The following is a 22380-nucleotide window of genomic DNA, read 5'->3' on the forward strand; positions in this document are numbered from 1 at the left end:
CCTCATAGAGAGCAAGAACTGTTTTGTTGTTGCATTTCCAGTTGTACTTAATGCTTTTTTTTTTTTTTTCTTCTGAGGCTGGGGTTAAGTGACTTGCCCAGGGTCACACAGCTAGGAAGTGTTAAATATCTGAGACCAGATTTGAACTCGGGTCCTCCTGAATTCAGGGCTGGTGCTCTATCCACTGCACCACCTAGCTGCCCCTGCACTTAATGCTTTTTAAGTTGAATTGAATATCCATGGGCAGCTAAGTATTGAAATAGAAAAAATTGAGTTCAAATTTTATCTCTGAGAATGATTAATTGTGCCTGACAAGGCACTTAACTCTGTTTACCTCAGTTTTCTCATCTATAAAATGAGCTGGAGTAGGAAATGGCAAACCACTCCAGTATCTTTGCAAAAAACAAACAAACAAACAAAAAAACCAAACCAAACAAACCCAAATGGGATTATGAAGACTGAACAAGTGTTCAGTTTCAGATCCCATAAGGCACTAAGTCTGTATGCATTCTACCTCTACACATCTCTTGTGGTCTTCCTTTACTTCTATTACTACCATCCTGATCCAGGGTCTCATCACCCACCTGGACTACTACTATAACCTCTTTGCAGGTTTTCCCTCCCCTCTTCTCCTTCCTCTAGAATCTCCTTAGCCGCAGATCTACCCCTCTGCTCAGACATCCCCAAGATTTCTTATTGTCTACTGAGGAAAGTTTCAATTGTTAAATGTTTGGCCTTCTGGTTTCTCTATAATCTGGCACCGACCAACTTTTCTAGCTTCATTTCTAAGTGCTCTGCGCTACAGCCAATCTAGCCAACTGTTTTTCTTTCCTTTTCTGCTCCTTATGCCTAAAATGCCCCTCCTTTGTATTACCTATCCCTTTGAAGCATGTCCCACACCAACTTCTTCCATCTCCTTTCTCCCTACTCCTATCCTGTCCTATTCTATCCTTCCAGACTATACATGATATCCCCCTTCCCAGCCCCTCGTGCAGGCTGACCCAAACTGGCTTCTTGCTGACCCACAGGACATTCCATCTTCTCCTCGCACTGAGTGTTCATTGTGCCATGGTTCTTTAGCATTTTAAGCCTTGGCTCCCATGACGCTTTCCTAATCCTCCCAGCTGCCAGACTTTGCCTTCCCCTATATTCTTTTATTTCATGTTTTGTATTTATTTATAAGGGTAAATATCGACTCTCAATTTTTCATCCCCATCCCCTATCACAATACTTGTCACATAGTAGGTGTTCATAAATTCTTGTCGATTGATTTTCTATTAAGTACTGGGGAAATCCACGGCCTAATATGGGACGTCATGGGACGTCACAAACATTTTATTGACAGGATATTCAAGCTTATACTACGTGATGTTGGAGGATTAAGGTCCTTGTTAATGATTTCAGGGAAGGCTTCCTAGAGAAAGTGGCACTTGACTTGGCAGTCTCTACAGTTGGAGACCTAAATTAAGATTCAGGTTGACCTGTTGGGATTTGAAGCAGGATGGTGGGTACGATGAGCACGTGCCCAGGCCACCGCCAGGATGTACCCAGGGGTCCCAGAGGGCACGTGCAGAGCAGGGCGTGGCGGAGGTGTAGCCAAATTTGAGACAGGGCGTGTCCGCGAGCCATGTGCAGAAAGGGGCGTGTCTCGGATGGGTAGGGCTTGGGAGGGGGAGGAGCTCATATTGCTGGGCGGGATCGCCCAGGGACAGGGTGGGCGTGCCGGGCCAATGAGCGAGGCGGCGCGGGGCGGGGGGCGGGGCTTGCAGGGAGGGTTCGGGCCGGCTGCGGGCTGAAAGATGCAGGCAGAAGCGTCGGGGTTCCGCGGAGGGATCGTGCGGGCGCCGCCGCGGGTACCGCTCGGCCGCGGGGATTGGCTGCGGTGCTCGCGTGTCACCCGGGGTTGCTAGGCTCCGGGCCGCCCCGCCCCCGCCTTCCCCCGGTACGTGCTCGCGCGGAGGCTGCGGCGCGGCTCTCGCGCTTCTCGGGCTCGGGCTGCGCGCGCGGCGGCGGCGGCGGCGGCGGCATAGCGCCGGGGCCCCGGGGAGCGGCGGCGTCCTGCGGCCCGGCGTCCTGGCGGAGCGGGGAGTGTCGGCACCTGCCGCTGCCCGGCTGCGCTCAGGGGTGAGTCCCGCCCTCCCCCTACGGCCGCTCTGAGGCTCCCGGGCCCAGGGTCCGCCCGGCCCGCGCCCCTCCCCCTCCCTCTGCCGCCCCAGCCCCCTCCTCTTTTCTCTCAGCCTAACACCTGCTGCTGCGCCCGCTCGGGGCCCTCAGTCCGGGGTGCTAGCGAGGCCTGCGTCCGCCTGCTCGAACCCGTCCGTGTCCTTGTCTTGCACCGGCAGGCGAGCGGGCGGGCCCGGACCGGCGGCTGTGGGGGGGAGGTGGTTCTCGAGCGGCGCTGCCTTTACCTCACGCCGCCGCCTGCATCCCCTCCCGGCCTAAGGGTCGAGGCCTGGGGAGAGGGGGGGCGGCGGCGGTGGGTATGGGCATGCGGGGCAGAGGGGGCTGTCGAGGGGGGCCCGGGCCCGGCGGCTGCTAAGAGCTCCTTTTGTTGCCGGGCCCCGGGCTGGCACGGAGGCGGCAGCGAAGCAGGCCGCGGGGCCGAGGTCGGCCAGGGTGCGCGACTGGGGCCTTTCTAACCCGGGAACCGCCGGGGCTTCTGGGCGGGCTGCACGCCGCCGGTGGGCCCCACAGGGTAGGGGATCTCGGAGCCTGCCTGGGTGACCCTCCCAGTCCGATCTGGGGGGCGAGTTTGCAGCTGGGAGGGAGAGGAAGCGGGGGAAAGCTGCATGAGGTTTTTGTGGATGCTGAGCCTCACTCTGAGAAGCTGCTCGCATAGCAGGCAGGTTGAGTCGCTCCTTAAGCCCTTCTCCTGGGCAGGAGGGAGGGTCCTCACCCCCCCCCCCATCCCGGATAGGAGGCTCCAGGACCTGCTCATCCTTGTCCTGGAGTTGGAAGGAGCAGCTCCAAAGTTGGGTGTATTTGGGAGGCTTCCCCAGGGGGGCAGCCTGCTTCGCTTGTCTGGGAAACCTCCCTTAATTCGTAACGACTCCTCTTCAAATTCATGGCCGAGCTGGCGACTTAAAGAGAGAGGCTAATATATGCATTTTGACAGGTAGGTAACCTCTAGATTCTTAAAGGTTTAGGATAGGTTTTAAGGCTGAAAAGTTTCTTGCTTTTTGTCAGTTTAAGAATTTAGCAGATCTTTTATTACTGCGATTTTATTTTTAGAAAGTCGCCCATAATGGAGAAGTTTTGATGTTTGTGATCACTTAGTTGTACACCTAGTTTTAAAAGTTGAAGTTTGTTTGTTTGTTTGTTTGTTTGTTTGTTTGTTTGTTTTTTTGCAAGGATTTGATTTAATATTGTATTAAGAGTTCTGTCTCCGAAACACAGCCTGCTCTTGCTCTTTCTCTGAATAAGTGAGTAGAAATGTTATTGGCAAAGGTCCTAGTCTGTTTGCCTCTCTCTCTCAGTTCCTTCACTCTCTCCTGGTCTCCTTTCATTTTCTTTCTTCCTTTCTGTTTATGAGACAAAAGTAGTGCATATTTCTCCAGGTCTGTTTTGTGTGTCTGGGATAGAAATATTATGATTTTAGTAGTGCTTTAAACTTTTTTCAGAAGTGTTGTTTTTTTTTAAAGGGCAGATATTTTGACAATGTTAAATATGCATTACAAAATTTTTTTGAGACCTTGAATGAGACCAAATTAATATGATTTGGGGCCAAAACAAACAAGGGAGAGACTTCTTTTCTGCTAGGAAATTTCTGCTAGGGAGGGAAGTATTTTATCTAATGGAAGTTGGGGAATATTCCAGGCATGCTGAAGACTGTAGGTAGGAGTAGGAAACAATATTTACACAATAAACATTTAATTGTGAAACACTCCTTTTGGTAGGCTCTCAGTCAAGAATTTGCAGGTCTATGCTATTCTGAAAAAATTAACAACTTGCTGATAGTGGAGCCGAAACTTAATAAAGTGTCCAAGCACCTCTTTTGATTTAAAAAAATATTAATGTCTGGACTGAGGTTAGTGGCTACATTAAGAATTATTGGGTTTAGGAATAGGAATGAGGGGGGGAAAGGCATCTTATCAGGTCATCTAAAGTACTTTCTGTCTGGGATTATTCTAAATTACTAGTATTAAAGTACATTCCCAAGAAAAAGAAATTCCTTAGTTTCCCTTGGCAACTCAGCTGCATTGATAGTGAAGAATCTTGCTTATATTTAACCTAAAACCTTCAGCCCCTTGGATTTTATTCTGCAGGCTTGGACAGTTGTGGACAATCTTGAACGATTTTCTTGGTCATGGCTTTCAGGTAGTTTAATGATTCTTAAATTACCTCTGCTCAATTTTTTTTTTTTCCAGGTGAGTTATTTCTGCTTTGAAATGCCTCATAATTTCTTCTACTTTTTTCTTTTGGATGATTTTCTTAATCTTAGTGTAGATTACTATTTTTATCCTTGTTAAAGCAAAATTAAACACATTACCCCTGCTTTTTTGTTTTATAGTTGTGTTCTGAAATTTGAGTTCTAACTTTTGCCCTTAACTTTCACCCAATGAGATGATATCTTATTAATGTTAAATTTTTCTGAAGGAAGTAGTAGGAGTTTTTTCTAGTGTTGGAAAAGGGATATAGAAAAGAAAATGGGGAGATGATAAAGACATTCTACTCATCTCTGCATGCTCTTATTATCCACTAATAGAGTGTAAATTCCTTGAGGCCTTGGGCTCTTTGTTTTGCATTTACAATGCCTTATAGTAGAGATTAGTTCCCTAAGAACCTGTTGAGTCGTGGATGTTGAAAGGTGGATGGAGGAGGTAGAATTTGGGATTATTTTAAGTTTGTATGTGCCCAACTAGTAATAGTTCAGGATTTTTATCATAGAATTAAAATTTTGTTTCCCCATCAACCACTCATGCCTTCTGTAATATCCATGCTTTGGGGGGAAATAATGTAGTTTTTTCATCCCTGAAGGTAGGGGACACTTCCTTTAAGAAAATGCCTTCTGGCACGAGTGTATTTCCTCCAAAATAAAAATCCAAAGCTAACATTTGGGTGCTTACCGTGTACTGTGTGATTCTTCCCTCAAGTAGTTTGTTTTCTAGTTGTGGGGAGATAATGGGAACATAAATTGTTTAGAATGGTCTTTTTTGTTGTCTAGAAGTAGGGCCTTAATTGTATCTTCATTAGGTAAAATTTAGAAAACTGGAGGGGAGGGAGAAAGAGATGGCATTCCAGGGGAGAACTTGAACAAAGGTGAAGAGGTAGGATATTCGAGGTATGTCTAGAAAACCAGTTTGACTGGAGTGGAGGTTCCTGTAGGGGAGTAATAGCAGCTAAGTTTGAAGATAAATTGGAGTTTTGGAGACAAATTTTAGACCAATGTTATGTTTTTTTCTTCAGATTTATTCATTAAAATTTTTTTTTTTCTAAACTCAGTACTGTTCAGGTAACATTTTTACAATCTACTATTTTTTTTAATTGTTCACTCTTACAATGCTTAAAACTCTGAAGCTAGCCTTACTACTTAGGATCCAATATGTGTTTTTCAGTTTGAGATATTCTTCGATCATATTGACAGTTTCAGCCTTTTTAAATAAGAAACATATAGTCAATCAAACTTTTGAGAGCTTATACTTGAAGTATGAAACAAGCTCACTATATATTGAATTTGTAAAGCCAGATTTGTGCCCCCCATAACTTATTGAATGAAATTTATGTGACTTCATTCCTACTAGATGCCTGGATGTTAAATATAAATTAATTTTCAAAAGATTAAGATTTTGCTTGAGTATATTAGTCCTTCCTGGGAAGAAATTAAGTTGATAAGAGTGTATCTTTCTGCGGGATTAGCAACAAAAGGCAGTGTTCAGGTTTTGTTTTGAAGTTGCACCATTCTGAACTAGAAATTAAAAAAAAATTTTTTTAATACTAGTATGTTGAATATTTACATTTTGAATTACTTTTGTATCTTTGAATAATTATTGGTCTTGGTTTGTCAAATCTTCAATATAAAACATATCTTTTTTTTTTCTTAGTAGAGTGACCTTTGATAATTGGATGGACTAGTTTGACTCACTCATGTGGGCCAAGTGGCATTTTTTAATGTCTTTTTGGCAAGGGCATGGAAGAATTCTAGCCTGGTAATAGGTATTTATGACTATTCTTCACCCTTCCCAGTGGGTTTTAGTTTTCATTTTAACTTAGTATTTTTGAAATAGGACTGTATTAGAAAATACAAATTATACTTTTTAAAAATTTCTCTGCTTTGTATAGAGTACAATTATCTGATTTTATAAGTTTGGAATTATGAAAATTGATTTATACAAAATAAAATTGGGGCATATATGTTTATTTCACAAAAAAAAACATTTATTGTGAGATTTCTTTGAATATCAAACTTGTTCCAGTATACCTTCAGTTTCAAACATGATTTACAGTTTTTCAGGGAAAAGTGTAATGGCTGAATATCTATTATAAAATGAGGCATACTTGTATTATTTTTAAACAAGTTTCCTTCCATAGGCGGCCCTCTTTTCCCCTCTTTTTAATGGTATTTAGATTCTTACTTTATATTCTAATACATCTCACAGTCCCCTGCCATTCTGCACATATGAAACCACTGATTCATTTTTGTTGCTACTAGTCATTGCACTATTGCATCCTAAATATAGGGTAGTGTGCCAGTTGGGAAACAGCCCAGTAGTAAGTAGAAGCATTTGGAATGCTGCATATTATTCAGAGAAATAATCAGCCAATGCTTAGCTTGTGTTGGTAATTGTACTTAGTACAATGAATTGGAATTTGCCCTTAGATTCTGTAGGTGTTGGAATTTCTTTTTAGAGTATAAAAGACTGTAAGAGAGCAATAATCTCTTTTAAAATTGCCTCTTTCTAATATTTGGTGTAAAAATGTTTATTAGAAATCTAAGTAATTGTTCAAAGTTGAGAAAGCTGTTCTTAAGCATTTTATTTCTGCACGGGATCTGATTCATCTAATTTTGCTGTATGATATGCAGAGTTGATTTTTCTCCCAGTGTAAGAATAGTTATATTTAATTCTCTACAGACATTTGGCTGCATTTTCGAAAGTAACAACCTAGTACAAAGCATTCTTTTTCTACATTTGTTTGGTGTTTTTCTTTAATTGGTTCATTTATTCTTAAGATAAATTTTGTTTCAATATATCTTACCAAAAACCCAGTCTACTTCTTGATTAAATATCTCATAGAGTATAATCTCTGAAAATAGTTAAGCAAAAGAGTTGAGTTATTGTGACAGTGTTTGCAACTCTACATTTAAATAGTTTTCAGTTTGTAAAAAAAAAAAAAGAAAGAAATTAAAAAAATTAGAACCAAGGAGGGCTTCTTCTATTATTGTTCAATAAAACATTCAAAATGCTAACTATAGCAATATTAATAAGATAAAAATTAGAGGGCAATGCATTATCAGAAAGAATGCAAAATTATTTTTTTACTTATGATATGGCTACTTGGAAAACCCTAGAAAATCAACAAAAGTTAACATAATTGCTTTGGCAAAATAATATGCAAAACAAGTCCCAGATTATTAGCATTTTTTTTTTTAAAGTAACTATTTTTGTGTTAACCTACCAAAACACATACGTAGACACAAACACTCCTTATTAATAAATACAATTAGTAACCAGAAATAAAAGAAGATCTAAATAGGGAAGGACCTAGTCAATGTTCACTAATAGGTCATGCCAGTACAGTAAAAAAATAATCTAAAAAATTAATCAAATTAACATTTTAATTCTAAATCAAATTACCTTAAGATACTGTAGAATTAAAAGAAATAATAAAATTAATGTAGAAAAACAACATATCAAGACTGGGGAAATAAGTGTATGAAATAGAAGTAAAGGAGATTGGATATGAGCAGATTTCAAATTACTTTATGAAGCAATAACATTTCTATTTGAGATTAAATAAAAGAATGGAAAAGTATCTTGTTGTGATTTTGGCATTGTTTCTTTCATAAAGGTCTTTCCATGTTGCTTTTTAGTCTTCACACTTGCTCTTAACTGCATTATGGTATTCCATTATGTTAAAGTACCACAGTTTGCCTAACCAATTCATTTTAACAAATAACTCTATGCCAGGTGATATAATTGGTGCTAATGATACAACAGAATGGGGATTTCTCCCCCTCCCTCCCCACCTTTCCTTGTATCCTTTGCATTTAGTTTTGCCTGGCACTTAATAAGTTATTATTGATTGAAGGTAGCTTAAAGTAAGTAAATATTTTATAAAATAATTTTGGGAATAGGGAAAGAGTTATTGAGGTATGTGTGTTGGAGGGTTGAGAGGAGAGAGAGAATGAGAAAAAGAATGAGAGAATAAGGGAGGGCTTCTTGCAGAAGGGGGCTCTTGAGCTGAGCCTCAAAGAAAAGTGGACATGAGGAGAGGTATTCCAGGTGTGGGACAATTTGTACAAAGGTGGGAGAAAGATGCTCATTTTGAGAAAACAGCAAATTTTCAGTTTGAACCCAAGAGTTCTCCAAAAGAAGTACTATGAAATCTGTTTGTAAAGATAAGCTGTTAAGTGCAAGCAGAATTTGCATTTTATCCTAGAGATAAGGAGTTGCTGAATCCCAGAAGTGGGATAGGATCAGACCTATTTAGATTTAGAAATTTTACTTTGAGCTGCAGAAGAAAGTAGAGAGAAGAGGAAAAACTTAAATGAATTGATAATGATTTATATGAATTGATAACAAAGTAAGTTGATTTTGTAAGGTTTTCCAAGTAGCCACTGTACACAGTGACCTCAGCTATATAAATGGAAAGAATAAATAACAATTTGAAAGTAAATGCCACGTAATTAAAATGATCAACTTCAGCTACAAAGAAGAGAGATGAAGCATGTAACTCCTTTCTCCTTTTTCTTTTTTGCAGCGGTAAGGGGATGATATGTATGTAGAACATTGCATATATTATAGAACTTGATGGATGAATTAGTTTTTATTTTGAACTGCTTTTTGCCCTCCTTTTAAAATTTATCTTTTAAAAGATGATTCTCTGGGAGGATTGAAGGAGGGAGAATATTTAGTAAGAGAAAGACATACAAATGATAAATACAAATTAATAAAAATTTTAAAATCACATTGGCAGATATGTAGAGGACAGATCGGAAAGAGAAAATAATGGAAGCAGGGAAGCTAGTTTAAGAGTCCAGGTAGGAAGTGATGACCAGAGCTAAGTTAATAGGCGTATTTCCTGAGTGAAGGGAATGGATAGATGAAATGGGGAAGCTGACTCAAAAAGATTTGGACAACAGAATATTGAGGGGTAAGAATGGCAAGGGTAAGAATTGAGAATGACATACCTGGAAAGGATTGTGGTATCAATAAAAATAATGAAGTTAGGATGGGGGGGGGTGTCCATTTTGGACATGCTGAGCTTGGCATGTGTATGGAATATCTAAATAATGACATTCGGTAGGCATTTGGTGATGGAGACTTGGTGCTCAAGAGAGATATGAGATTAAATTTGGTGCAACAAGAAATTTGGCTTTACACACATATATTGTATCTAAGATATACTGTAACACATTTAATATGTATGGGATTGCCTGTCATCTAGGAGAGGGAGTAGAGGGAGAGGGGAAAATTTGGAAAAGTGAATACAAGGGATAATGTTGTTAAAAAAAAAAAAAAATTTACCCGTGCATATGTACTGTCAAAAAATTATAATTATAAAATTAATTTTAAAAAAGATTAAATTTGTAGGTTTAGGGAGTCAGATATGTAAAGATCATTTTCCAGTTGTTAGACATTGAATTTGTTTTTAGTTTTTTTGTAGCACTATGTACAGCTAATACTGTGTATCTTTTTTTTTTTTTTTTAAATAAAATTTGTAGTTCTAGCAGTTTTTCTCCTTCCCTCTTCTCTGCTTTTCTCTCCCTTCAAGGAAAAAAAAAAGAATATTTTCCCTAATAATAAATAAATTAATAATAAATAAAGCAAAACAGATCTCTATATTGATCTTTTTCAAAAATCGGGTCTTGTTCTCCATTATTATATGCATCAGTTCTGTGTCAAAAATGAGTGGCTGTCTTTATTATCACAATCAGTGCCCTAAAATCAGGGGCAGCTTGGTGCAGCAGATAGAACTTGGAGTCTGGAGTTAGGAAGGTTCATCTTCCTCTTGAGTTAAAAATCTGGCCTTTGATACTTAATAGCTTGGTAAGTCACTTAACTCTACTTACCTCATTTTCTTCATCTGGAAAATGAACAGGAGAAGGAAATGGCAGACCACTTCATTATTTTTGCCAAGAAAAGAGATTGATGACTGAAAATGACTGAACGGTAACAATTCATAGAATCATGGTTGATCATTTGAATTGATCAAAGTTGTTAAGGGGGCAGCTAGGTGGCGAAGTGGATAGAGCACCAGCCTTGAATTCAGGAGGACCGGAGTTCAAATCAGGTCTCAGACACTTAACACTTCCTAACTATGTGACCCTGGGCAAGTCACTTAACCCCAGCCTCCCAAAAAAAAAAAAAAAAAAAAAAAAAAGCATGGGAGATCAAAGTTGTTAAAACTTAAAAATTATTCAGTGTTGTTATTATGTTGCAAATTACTTCCTTGGTTCTACTCACTTTATTCTGCATGAATTCATACAAGTCTTCCTAGTTCATACAAGGTTTCTCTGAAATCATCTCTTCTCACAATAATGTTCTGTTAAATTCATAAAAATTTGTTTTTCTACAACCCTATAGCAACCTTAAGTTTTACTACCTTTAGTTATTTTTGCCAATTTGGTGGGTGTGATAACTCCAAGTTGTTTTAAATTGCATTTCTCGGAAGATAAATGAAATCATACCTATTTCAAGTGACGTTAGCAATTTATATTTCTTCTTATGAATATTGGCTCTATCTTTAGTTTTTTATGCACTTGAAATTAACTTTGTAAGCTTTTAACAGTATCACATATTTTAGATGTCAAGTTTTAATTTATCATATTTCCTATATTTTTCCCAGTCTTTTCTTTTAAATTATATTATTTTTGTTTAGAAATTAATTTTAATGCATTTAAACACATCTTCACATTAGAGATATAAAAATACATGATTTTGTTTTCTTCCATTTAAAATTGTGTTTTTATGTCATTCTGATGGAATTCTCAGAGGTCTGTGCTGTGAGGTGATATAAATCCTTTTTCTGCAAAACCACTGGCCAATTTTCCCAAGTACAATTGTTAAAACAATGAGACCTAGGAAAGAACTCTAAGTGAGTTAAATATAAATTATTGCATCATTAAAAAGTTGAAGAATGGAGGTTGGTTATTTTTCACAACTCTAGATAAAGTATGAATTTGGAAACAGCCATCTATTGATAAATGGAATATATGTAATCATACATAAATATGTAATAAATAGGCAAATATATAATTATATGTAGATTAATTTTATTTCATGAAAAGGAAACTTTTGCCCAAGATAGTATAAGATAGAAATAATACCATTACTAGTTATTTTTTTGCCAAGAAAAATAATCCAATAATATCATATCATGCTGTCATAATCATATATAATATCATGGCCTTGGAACTAGAATGGACCTTAGAAATTACCTAGTTCAACTCCATCATTGATAACAGCTAGTATTTAATATGAGATCCTTTGATTTGAAATCCAGAAATTTTTCCATGGCACTAGTTACTAGTAAATGATGTTTAAGTGAAGAGTGTAAAAGTTAATTTTTTAGCAACTATCGTGTGGCTACATAAAATCCTCTGAGGGCTAAGTAACTTCCTTTGCATTTGAGCTTTTGATTAGTTATTAAACCTTACTCACCAGGTTTTTACTCTTTAGGTATCTTGACCCTCCTATTTAAAAAAATTGGTAGTAGGCCATAGGTAATGAATAGAATGCTGAATTTAGGGGATGTTCAAGTTTGAATCTCTTCTCTGACAATTAAACCTTGAGCTTCAGGCACCTCTCCTTTACATAGCTTACAACTAGCTAGGTGATCTTAGGAAAATGTCCATTGGACAGAGGAAATTTGGAAAATGATCTTTGGAGCAGGCCAGATCTTAGTTACCTCACAACTGAAGAAAGGTCTTTTCTGCTTATACAGACTTAGAGCTGTAGTGAGACAGTTTAATTGCCTGAGGAGAAATTTTCTGGGAGGTGCCTAGGAGAAAGTTTCGGATTAAAGAGCTAAAAATAGAATTCACTAAACTTAGACACAGAATTTGGGTTGTTGATCTCTTAACTTTTCCAGTGCATTTGTACTGCAAAGTCTGTTACTTTTCTTACTTAAAAACCAATACAAATATTTTGTCAGGAGGTTCACAAAGAGAAAGGAATTTTTTAAATCTAAAAGAATGTAAAAAACCATGTATTTTCCCACATGTGAAAGTAGAAGAGAAAGATTTTATGTGAAAATGACAAATTTCTGTTATGAACCAACTTCCTTTATAAAAAAAGGGATATATAAATTCAGTATATTACTTTCAAAGATGTTCTCAGTGTTTCTCTGAACTTATGTCCTTTTTATGTGCATTTTTTTAAAAAAAATGCTTTATTGAGCATTTTTTTGGGGGGGGAGCATTATAACTTTATTTTTCTGATAAAATGAAAAAAAAAAAAAAAAGAAGATAGTCTTTGTAACAAATCAGTCAGTAAGTACCTAGGCTTACTTATCACTAAGGATATGAGTACCAAAAAAAGTAACAATCTCTGCCCAAAAAGAGTTTGCATTCTATTGAGGGGAGACAAATATACATACATATATTAGTAAACAAATATGGATAAATAAAAATATATTGAAAGTTGTTTTAAAAAAAAAGTTTTGGAGAGAGAGCACTAGCTTTGGGGGTGATTAAGAAAATGCAGAAGATGCTTGATTTTTCTCTTGATGGAAGAGGGCTATTTAATGAGGCAAGTGGGTGATGGTCAATTTAGAGGCATAATGATAGGAGATGGAATGTAGGATATGTAAGGAATAGAGAAAAACAATTTGACTGGGTCTTAGTCACTATTTGGGAAGACGGGGCTGGAAAGATAAAAGTGAGGATACATAGTATAAGATGTATTAGAAGCTAAAAAGAATTTTTTTTTCCCTATAGACCTTTTGGAGTTGATTAAATAAGGGAAGTCACATGGTCAAACAGAACATAAGGAAAATTACTTTTGACAATAGTGCATAGGATGGACTAGAGGAAGGAGAGATCTGGCATGGAGGCCAATTAGATTATTATTTTGAGAATAGGGGCCTCTCCATAGATGGTAAGTATAAGAGTGAAAAGAAAGGATATGATCTAAGAAATATTATTTAGATGAAGATGACATGGCTTAGGTAAAGATAGGAGTGGTCAAATGGGTAAAAGGAAAACCAGGAGAGAGTTGTGACAAAAAAAAAAAAAAAAGGTCAGAGAGTATGTAGGAATAAGGAAGGTGGTCATAAGTGTCAAATAACACTGATAAATTGAGAAGCTTAAAAAATGAGAAAAAAATGAAAAGAGTTTCAATTAAGAGATTGCTGGTGTCAGGTGCATTGCTACAGCCTATAGTCCCTGCTACTAGGAATATTAAGAGTAGTCAATCATTTGAGCTTGGAAATTCTAAGCTGCATTAGGGCTAAAGTTGATCTGAAGTAGCAACTTCGGCACCAATATGTGGGAGTCCCTGAGAGTTGGACTATCAAGCTATCTAAATAAGGGCCAACCAACCCAAGTCTGAAACCGAGAAATTCAAAGCTTCCATGCTGACCAGCAGTAAGGTTGTTTTAGTCTGGGCAATTGAGAGAGACCTAGGCAAAAAAAATCATAGGTAATTTTGGACAGAGCATTTTTTCAATTGAGAAGGGAAGTCAGGGGTTATATTGTAAAGGATGGAGAAGTGAGAAGAGGGGAAGTTTAGGTGAGAAACTTAGGGACTTTTCTCTGAGAAAAGGGGAAGGAGGATAAAAGATAGTGCTTCAGGGGATAGTAGGATCTTAAGATTTTTTTTTAAAGATGAGGAGGCCTGGTCATGTTTGAAGATAGGGAAGAACCTGTAGATAATTGTTGATATGATTAGAGAGAAGGGGAGGATGGCTGAAGATACAGCTGCTGAAAGAAATGGAAAGGGATTGAGATCAAATGTCTATGTAGAAAAATTACCTTGTAGATGGCACAGTGGATGGAGCAGCAGCCCTGAAGTCAGGAGGACCTGAATTCAAATATGGCCTCAGACACTTAACACTTCCTAGCTGTGTAACCCTGGACAAGTCACTTAACCCCAATTGCCTCAGCCAAAAAAAAAAGAAAAAAAGAAAAAAAATTACCTTGGTAAAGAGAAGGACTTTCTCTTTGTTAGAGATTAAGGGAAAAGAATGAGAGATGAAGTCAAGGAGTTTTTGTTGAAGTTGGGAAGGGGACTCCAAAAGTTTAGAGACACAGATCTGTGTCATAAGGTATCATCTCAAGAATTTGCGGCTTAAGGGGCAAAGTTTTATTGTAATTTAACACCCTTAAAAATGGGCTAAATTCCAAAAGAAATTAGCAAAGAAACAGGAGCAAGGAGATACATTTATCCTGCTTTCTGTCATTGACATGATAATTCAGTGGCCCATAGGTAGGGCTGGAGAATAGTCTCTGGAATTTGATTCTCACTGATGAGTGTTCTGTTCAGAATCAGATTATTGTTCTTAGATTGGGAGTATGGGAAGTCCCTGAGGCGGATTTCAAAGCCTGAAGATTTAGGATTACTGATTTACTGTTAGAACAGAAGCATCCCCAAAATCAGACTACAAAATCATTCCCCTAGAAGCTAGCTATATTACATCATTTTGACTAGCTGTTAATTACCTAAATAGAGAAGATGGGACCTTATGTTGAATAGTTTCAGATTTCTTAAAGTAAAAGGAAAGATACTCTGCTAAAAGGGAGAAGAATGGAGGGAATAATGTGGGATGGCTTCTGTGGGGATTGATATAATCTATCGATTAGGGAAGATTAAAAATACTGCCTTGCTATATAGTGAGGGCCCAGTTGTTGTCTACTAATATGAATTTAAATTGTAAGATTTTGTTCAGCTTCATTCAGAGGCTTATTAGGAGTGGAGGAATGTGGTAAGAATAATCTAGGGTAGAGGTTTGGCAAGAAAACAGTGACAGAACAAGGGACCAAGGGATTTGAGAGCAGAACAAAGTGTAGAATTGAAATAGCTAACCATTTGGAGAGCTGGATAGTGTAATCAGATGAAGGATAATGTTCTAAGAAATGAAGTGCTGAGACATGGAAAGATTGGAGATCTTCATGAGAAAAGTTTAGGCCACATGAAGCATAAGAGGAAAGATAGAATATAGTCAAAAAGACAGTAGAAAAAACTGGTTTAGTTTTGTTTTCTGAGGCAATTGGGGTTGTGACTTTGAGTCACGCAGCTAGGAAATGTTAAGTGTCTGAACTCAAATTTGAATTCAGGTCCTCCTGACTTCAGGGCTGATGGTCTATCCACTATGCCACTTGGCTGCCTCGCCTTTTTTTTTTTTTTTTTTTTTTTTTTTTTTTTTTATAAAGGAAATGAAATATTTGCAGGTAATGGAGGGTGAGAGCTGGTTATCCTTCTTTATAGTTGAAGGAGAAACAGGAGCTCATGGGATTTTTGGCTGAGGAAATGGGAGATTAGGAAATTTGAAAGGAGCCACCTATGTGAATATTCAAATCATTCTTCCTCCCCCTTCCATGGGATCTGTTGGAGACTTTGACAGTATATATGCATGACTAATTTTTTTTATGACATTATCCCTTGTATTCATTTTTCCAAATTTTCCCCTCCCTCCTCTAGATGACAGGCAATCCCACACATTTTACATGTGTTACAGTATAACCTAGACACAATATATGTGTGTAAATCCAATTTTCTTGTTGCACGTTAAGTATTAGATTCTGAAGGTATAAGTAACCTGGGTAGATAGACAGTAGTGCTAACAATTTACATTCTCTGGTTCCTTCTCTGGGTGTAGTTGTTTCTGTCCATCATTGATCAACTGGAAGTGAGTTGGATCTTCTTTATGTTGAAGATATCCACTTCCGTCAGAATACATCTTCATACAGCATTGAAGTGTACAGCGATCTTCTGGTTCTGTTCATTTCACTCAGCATCAGTTCATGTAAGTCTCTCCAAATCTCTCTGTATTTGTCCTGCTGGTCATTTCTTACAAAGCAATAATATTCCATAACCTTCATATACCATAATTTACCCAACCATTATCCAATTGATGGACATCCATTCATCTTCCAGTTTCTAGCCACTACAAAAAGAGCTGCCACAAACATTTTGGCACATACAGGTCCCTTTTCCCTCTTTAGTATTTCTTTGGGATATCTGTTGGATACTTTTGGGGAATAGTATATATGGAAGAATTACACTAGTACTGATAGTGTAATACAGTATTATACAACCAAGAAACTTTTACACTTCCCAAGGAAATTAACTAATTAGAAGTATGGCTAATGGGAAATTATAGTGGATATAAGCCCAACTTGAGTCAACTTGATAACAACAGTTTAAAGAGTTAACATGATCTTAGAGTATCTTAATAGAAATGTGGTGTACAGAGCAAGAAAAGTAATAACCCTGCTATGTAATACTACTCTTTTCTGGTCAGATTGCAACTGGAACCAGTTCTGGAAACTTGTATTACAAAAGGTGCTAAAAAGCTGAAGCACAATGACCATTTTGATAAAGGGCTTAAAAAGAATGAAGATGTTTAGCTTAGAAAAAATACTTTGAGATGGCTAGAGGAAATGATAATTATGACATATTGGGGGTGGAGGGATTGTAGGTCTCCATGAGAGTGATTGAGAGGTTGAAGAAGTGAGGCTAGATAGGGAAAGAAGTGGAATGATAGGAAGTTGTAGTTAGATAGTAGAATGTCTTTTATTTTTCATCAGTATTTCATTTATTTAAAAGTGTTTTTTTTTTTTAGGTGTAACTTTTGTGGGTAATGGTGAGATTTAATATGTGATCATCCATGTGTGTTACTAAATTGGAGTAAAGAAGTACAACTTAGGATATTAGAGAATTTGAGAGAATATCTGTGGAAATTAGTCTCTCAATATAAAGATAAGAGTTGCAGAGGACAGGAAAATGGTGAGCCAGGTGCTGTACTCTTTGAGAAAGAAGAATACTTTGGAGGAAACCTCTAGGTCTTTTTATTTGGGATGGGTAGAACATTTTTGTTGAATGGATTTCAAAGGAGAGGAGATTGCTGAGTAATGGAGGTAAAAGGAGAGTCTAGAAGTGAGGATGGAATGAGATTGATATCTTTGCACGGATCTGCCTCACTCAAATCCATTTCACTTGCAAGTCAAGACATCACCCTCCTGATTTCTTTGGTCCTCTTCTAGAATGAAGGATCAACAACAGCTCTGTAGAACTGCTTAAAGGATATGAGAGAAGGTATGTATGGTCAGTATTGTTGTACATTTTGGATTTTTATCTAAAAAGCTTTTCTACTTTTGAAATTAAACCTAAGAAATTACTGGATTCCTGACTGAAGGAAAAATACAAGGTTCATAAGATTCATATTTAACAACATTAGCTAGAAGGAGATTTTTCATTGATTGAATGGTTATCAAATTGAGAGGAGAGAATTTGTTAGGAGAAAGTGGTGGCTTGGTCATGTGGGGTAAGGCTAAGGAATACCAATTAAGGCAACATTATCATAGATTTGGAATTAGAATTGATCATTGAGCCCACCCCCATCATTTAAAAAAAATTAAAGTAGCCAAGATTTTTAAAAATTCCTCCCCATCATTTCCGTGATTTCATTGCTAGTTCCTAGTCTCTACCTTCCCCCAAATTGAAAGAAAGAAAAATCATATACAAAATTTCATTATTATATGATAATATATAATCATATAAGGTATACAATTGTGAGGTAAAACAAATCCCCAAGTTAGCTATGTTCAAAAATCAATATCACTCTATACTTTGAGTGATCCACTCTATCAAAAGGTAAGTAACAAGCTGTATCATTTTCCCTTTGGAGTGTTGATTAGTCATTGCATTGATCAAAGTTCTTAAGTCTTTCAGAGTTTGTCTTTACAAATGTTGGTAGCATTAGAGTTGTGTTAATTATCATTTCACACAAATCTTTCCAGGTTTCTTTCTCTGAAAGTCTCATTTGTCACTTTTAAGGCTCAATAATTTTTCATTACAGTCATATAACATAATTTGTTTAGTTCTCCACTTGATGGGTATTATTTAGTTTCTAGTTCTTTGCCACTACAAGAAAGAAGTACTAAAAATATTTTTTACATATGGGCCCTTTTCCTTTTTGTTGATATTTTGGGAGTTTATTGCTGGGTCATAGGGCATGCAAAATATAGTGATTTGGATATAGTTTCAAATTGCTCTCCAGAATAGCTGTATTAATTTATAGTTCTACCAACAATATTTTAAAGTGCCCTCTTTCTCAGTCTGTCCAACAATTGCTTTTTTTTTTTGAGCAGGGCAGTCTTGAAATATGAACATTGATTTCAGCTTCTTAGATGGCAGCCATCATTTGGGGGGCAAAGTCTGGTAGGGAGAAAATATTTGGTTTATGTAATTGCAGCATCATTAACAATTATAGTTGTCCTGGTTCCAGAAATATTTCATAGAATACAGAGCTAGAAGGGCAGTTAGATGGCATAACAGATAGAGCTCTGGCTGTGGAGTTAGGAAGACCTGAGTTCAAATATGACTTCAGACACGTAATATTAACTCTGTGACCCTGGGCAAGCCACTTAACCTCATCTGCTTCCCTACCCCCCTTCAAAAAAAAAAAAAAATAAAATAAAAGAATCTAGAGCTAGAAAGGATCATATTGATCAAATCTAACCCTCTCATTTTGTAGATGAGGAAACTGAGGCCCAGATTCAGGAAGGGATCTTTCCAAGGTCGGAACAAGTAAGTGAGAGGTGGTATTTGAATCTGCATCCTTTGAATCTAAACCTAATCAGTCAAATTAATTAACCACTTTAATATACTAAACACTAGACATATAAAAATAAAACAATCATGCCTTTGATCTTGTACCCTAATAGAAAGCACATATGAGTGAATATACAATATGTGCAAAATCAATACAAGCTATTTTAAAAGAAGGGGAGGCAAAGGATGGGATGGGAGGAGAATCTGGAAACCACAGAAGGGGAAAAGTCATAATCTGATCGTATTCTGATTTTGATCTACATCTAATTTGCTTGGAGAGTAGCCAGGTCACATAACCAAGGAAGAAGCAGCTGGAGGTTGACTTAAATCCTTTCCCACTCTGCTTTGCTGGATATTTATAGCACTTCCTTTGCTCTAGTGATATGTAGTATAGCCAAAGTGGCCAATATAGACTTACTGTGTATACTAGTCCTGCTTGCTGGTTAGTTTCGAACCATTTTTGAAAATCATTAAATGTGGAAATGGTTTTGGATTTTTAATACATATCTTTTGAAAAGCCCCTAAGGTACTTTGCAAAAAGGGGAATCTAATCAATTTTGCTCCCTTTTTAACTAAGAGATGCTTGAGAGCACATACAAATCCTTGCAAGATTAGTTAGCTATACTAACTGCTCAATATCATTGCTATTTTTACTGTATTTGCTAATGAAAATACCCCACTGCAGGGGAAATATTTATATGATTTGAATGGATTTGAATATAGTTGCTTGCAGAACTAAATGTTTTATTTGGAAAACACTTGTCAGCATAGTCTAAATCTAGAAAGCCACTAAGGAAAGGGAACAGTTATTCAATCACCAATATTTTATGAGAATACACTTTGGAAGAAATTTCTATGTTTTTAAAAGTGAAGACTATTTTTGCTAAGCAAAGAACGTAATTGAAGTTTGAGTTACACTTCACTATGATTTTCTTATTATTATGTAGGGTAGGCGCTTATTAGGTATTTTAAGAATATACCTTAAAACTTTCTTGCTTTGCTTATATTTAATTCTCTCCATTGTAATTTGGCAAAGGTGACCTCACTCTGACTTTTACTTTTCCTCTGGCTCTAGACTAAGCCTATATCTATTCTTCTGATCTAGCTTTGAAATAAGGGGATTTAAGTCAGTTTTACTAGATGAATGAGAAAGAGAAAAATGAGATAGAAATGAAGGAAGACTACTTAAGGAATTGTTAAAAATTATATACAAATTGATTGTGATCCATTGAAATACCATATTGATCTGAATATAAGCAGTACATTTACTTCAGATTTGGATTGAATAAAAGTCAAGTGCAACCTATTATTGGTATTATTTTTCGGTATATATATCCTTTTCCTTTAAAGATATTTTAAAAGTGTAGATTAGAATTATCAGGATCAATAAGTATTTTTAATTACTTGAATTTGAAGTGTAGCTTTTCATAGAGACTACTTGGTTACTTGTATTTTGGCTTATTTTCTACCATTGCTTAATAGAATTTTTTTTAGAGAACTACTTTCAGAAATCTTGACTTGGATAGTTCCAGTTAAGTGATAGCAATAGCCCCTGGGTTGGGGAGTACTGTCAGTGACTAGTCATTTTTAGGAAGATCTTAAAGACTTAAGAGTCCACCAAATCTGGTTAGTATTTTTTCACCTCTTGCCCAATAAAATGTCTTTTGTGGTAAAAATGTTGGGAAGCAATTACAACTTAAGCTTCTATATTGTAATGATTCTTTTTCTAGTGCCTAAAGCTGACATGTGAGCCATATCTTTTTTTTCTGTAAGGGAATCCTGAGTTGTAACCAACCAGTATTAGCACGTTGCCTGGTCACACAAGTTAGTTTGATTTGGGAAGAAAGGAAGGAAAGTAAGCATTTGTGAAGTATCTGCTATGTGTCAGACATTGTGCTAGGTGCTTTAAAAATTAGTTTCTCATTTGATTTTCACAATAACAAGGTGAGTGCTATCCCCCAATTTTATATTTAAGGAAATGAGGATTAAATGACTTTCCCAGGGTCACATAGCTAAAGATCTAAACGGAAGTTGAACTCAGTATTTCCTGACTTCAGCCCACATGCTTTAGATATACTATGCTAATCTAACTCCCTGAAGAGGAAAGGAAAAAAAAAAACAATAATGGGCATTTATATAGGGATTTGAAGTTTACAAGATGCACTATACTATCTCATTTTTATATTCTTTAGAAAACCCAGCAATTCTTTGAGATACTATAAGTATTCTCTCCATTTTCTAGATGAAGAAACTGAGGCTCATTATTGTAAAGTGACTTGTTAGGGAATTAGTGACATTGCCAGTTGAAAAACCTGGATTATCTGGTTTGTATCTTTTGGTCATATACAAGACTTATTTAATGACCCTTTCTATAAAGTACACTGCCTCTCAAACAAAGCTCTTCAACTCCCAGTTCTCTGGAGCAAAATGGATATTCTGTTCTGGTCAAACCAGTCCTCCAAGAAACCTAAGTTGTTACATGTTTAATTTTTAATTTTAAGAAAATCATAGACTTGGGAGATGGCTGCTTGGGTCAGCTCTGAATAGAAAAGAAATGAACATTAATCATTGAAGGCTGTAGCCAGCCCAACATTAATTAGGCAGTTGGCCTAACTTTGGTAACGTGGTTTTCCTTGACACCTGTCTTCCATTCCTTCTTTTTTTGCTACTTAATTTTTTTATTCTGTTCATTCCTTTTGCCTGATTTCCCTCTTTTTATCCCTAATTTTTTTCCTTCTAGTTTCTCTGATTTCTTATCTTTCTCCACTCCTTTATAGTATAGTAACATTTAGAGTTAAAGGACATTTTCCTTTTCTTTGTTTTTCTAACCTTTTTCTTTTTATTAATAACATTGTAGGAGAAATGGACAAAACATGAACAGAAAGTCCAAATACCTGGGTTTTATTCATGGCTTTATATTGAGTAATCTATCTTGAAAAAAAATGACTTTTCTAGGTTTCAGAAAGACTTGAGTTCAAATGTGGTCTCAGATTGTGTGACCTTGGACAAGTCATTTAAGATCTTTCTTTATCTGTGAAATGGGAATAATAATCTCTCAGGGTTGTTGTGAGAATAAAATGAGATATCATTTACAAAATTTTATAAACATATAGTGGAAACTATATAAATATTAACTATGATAATACTAATAATTTTTCATTTTCACTCTGAGTAAAATGAGAATTGTATTTCAGGAATCTCTCTAAAGCTCTCTTCAGCTGTAAGAGTCTGTGATTATGATTATTGTTTCTTGCCTCATTTTCTCTACCAGCTTTGTGAGAAGTCATTGCTGCTTTTTTCTTTGAGTCACTGATTGAACTGTCCAGAAGCAGAAAGGGGAAATGAGATGGGACTTTAGCTGGACTTGCACCTTCTCTGTCTTTGAAAAGTGTTGATAGCTTCCATTTGACTTAGACAAAGTGACCTGAGGAGAAAGGTTTTCTGT

General features: G+C 36.9%; 2 protein-coding genes across 3 annotated transcripts in view; both read left to right on the forward strand.

The window, feature by feature from the left end:
- The first annotated feature begins 1541 nt into the window (after positions 1-1541).
- LOC141551242 (uncharacterized) lies at positions 1542-21072 on the forward strand. Its single transcript, XM_074282650.1, has 5 exons — positions 1542-1656; positions 1736-2124; positions 15979-16125; positions 17366-17417; positions 18859-21072. The coding sequence occupies exons 1-4, from the start codon at positions 1542-1544 to the stop codon at positions 17390-17392; spliced, it is 678 nt and encodes a 225-aa protein (XP_074138751.1). The 3' UTR covers positions 17393-17417; positions 18859-21072.
- The window catches only part of DAG1 (dystroglycan 1), an 84144-nt gene continuing 63570 nt past the window's right edge, over positions 1807-22380 (forward strand). The window contains exon 1 of one of the 2 annotated variants that reach the window (XM_074264718.1): positions 1807-1942. The gene's annotated coding sequence lies outside the window, so the exon portion shown is untranslated. Of the gene's footprint in view, positions 1943-2975; positions 3116-22380 lie in introns of those variants that run through there. The other variant, XM_074264756.1, reaches the window with a different exon arrangement.

This window comes from Sminthopsis crassicaudata, chromosome 1 (assembly GCF_048593235.1).
Source record: "Sminthopsis crassicaudata isolate SCR6 chromosome 1, ASM4859323v1, whole genome shotgun sequence".
In the NCBI taxonomy this organism is placed as follows: Eukaryota; Metazoa; Chordata; class Mammalia; order Dasyuromorphia; family Dasyuridae; genus Sminthopsis; species Sminthopsis crassicaudata.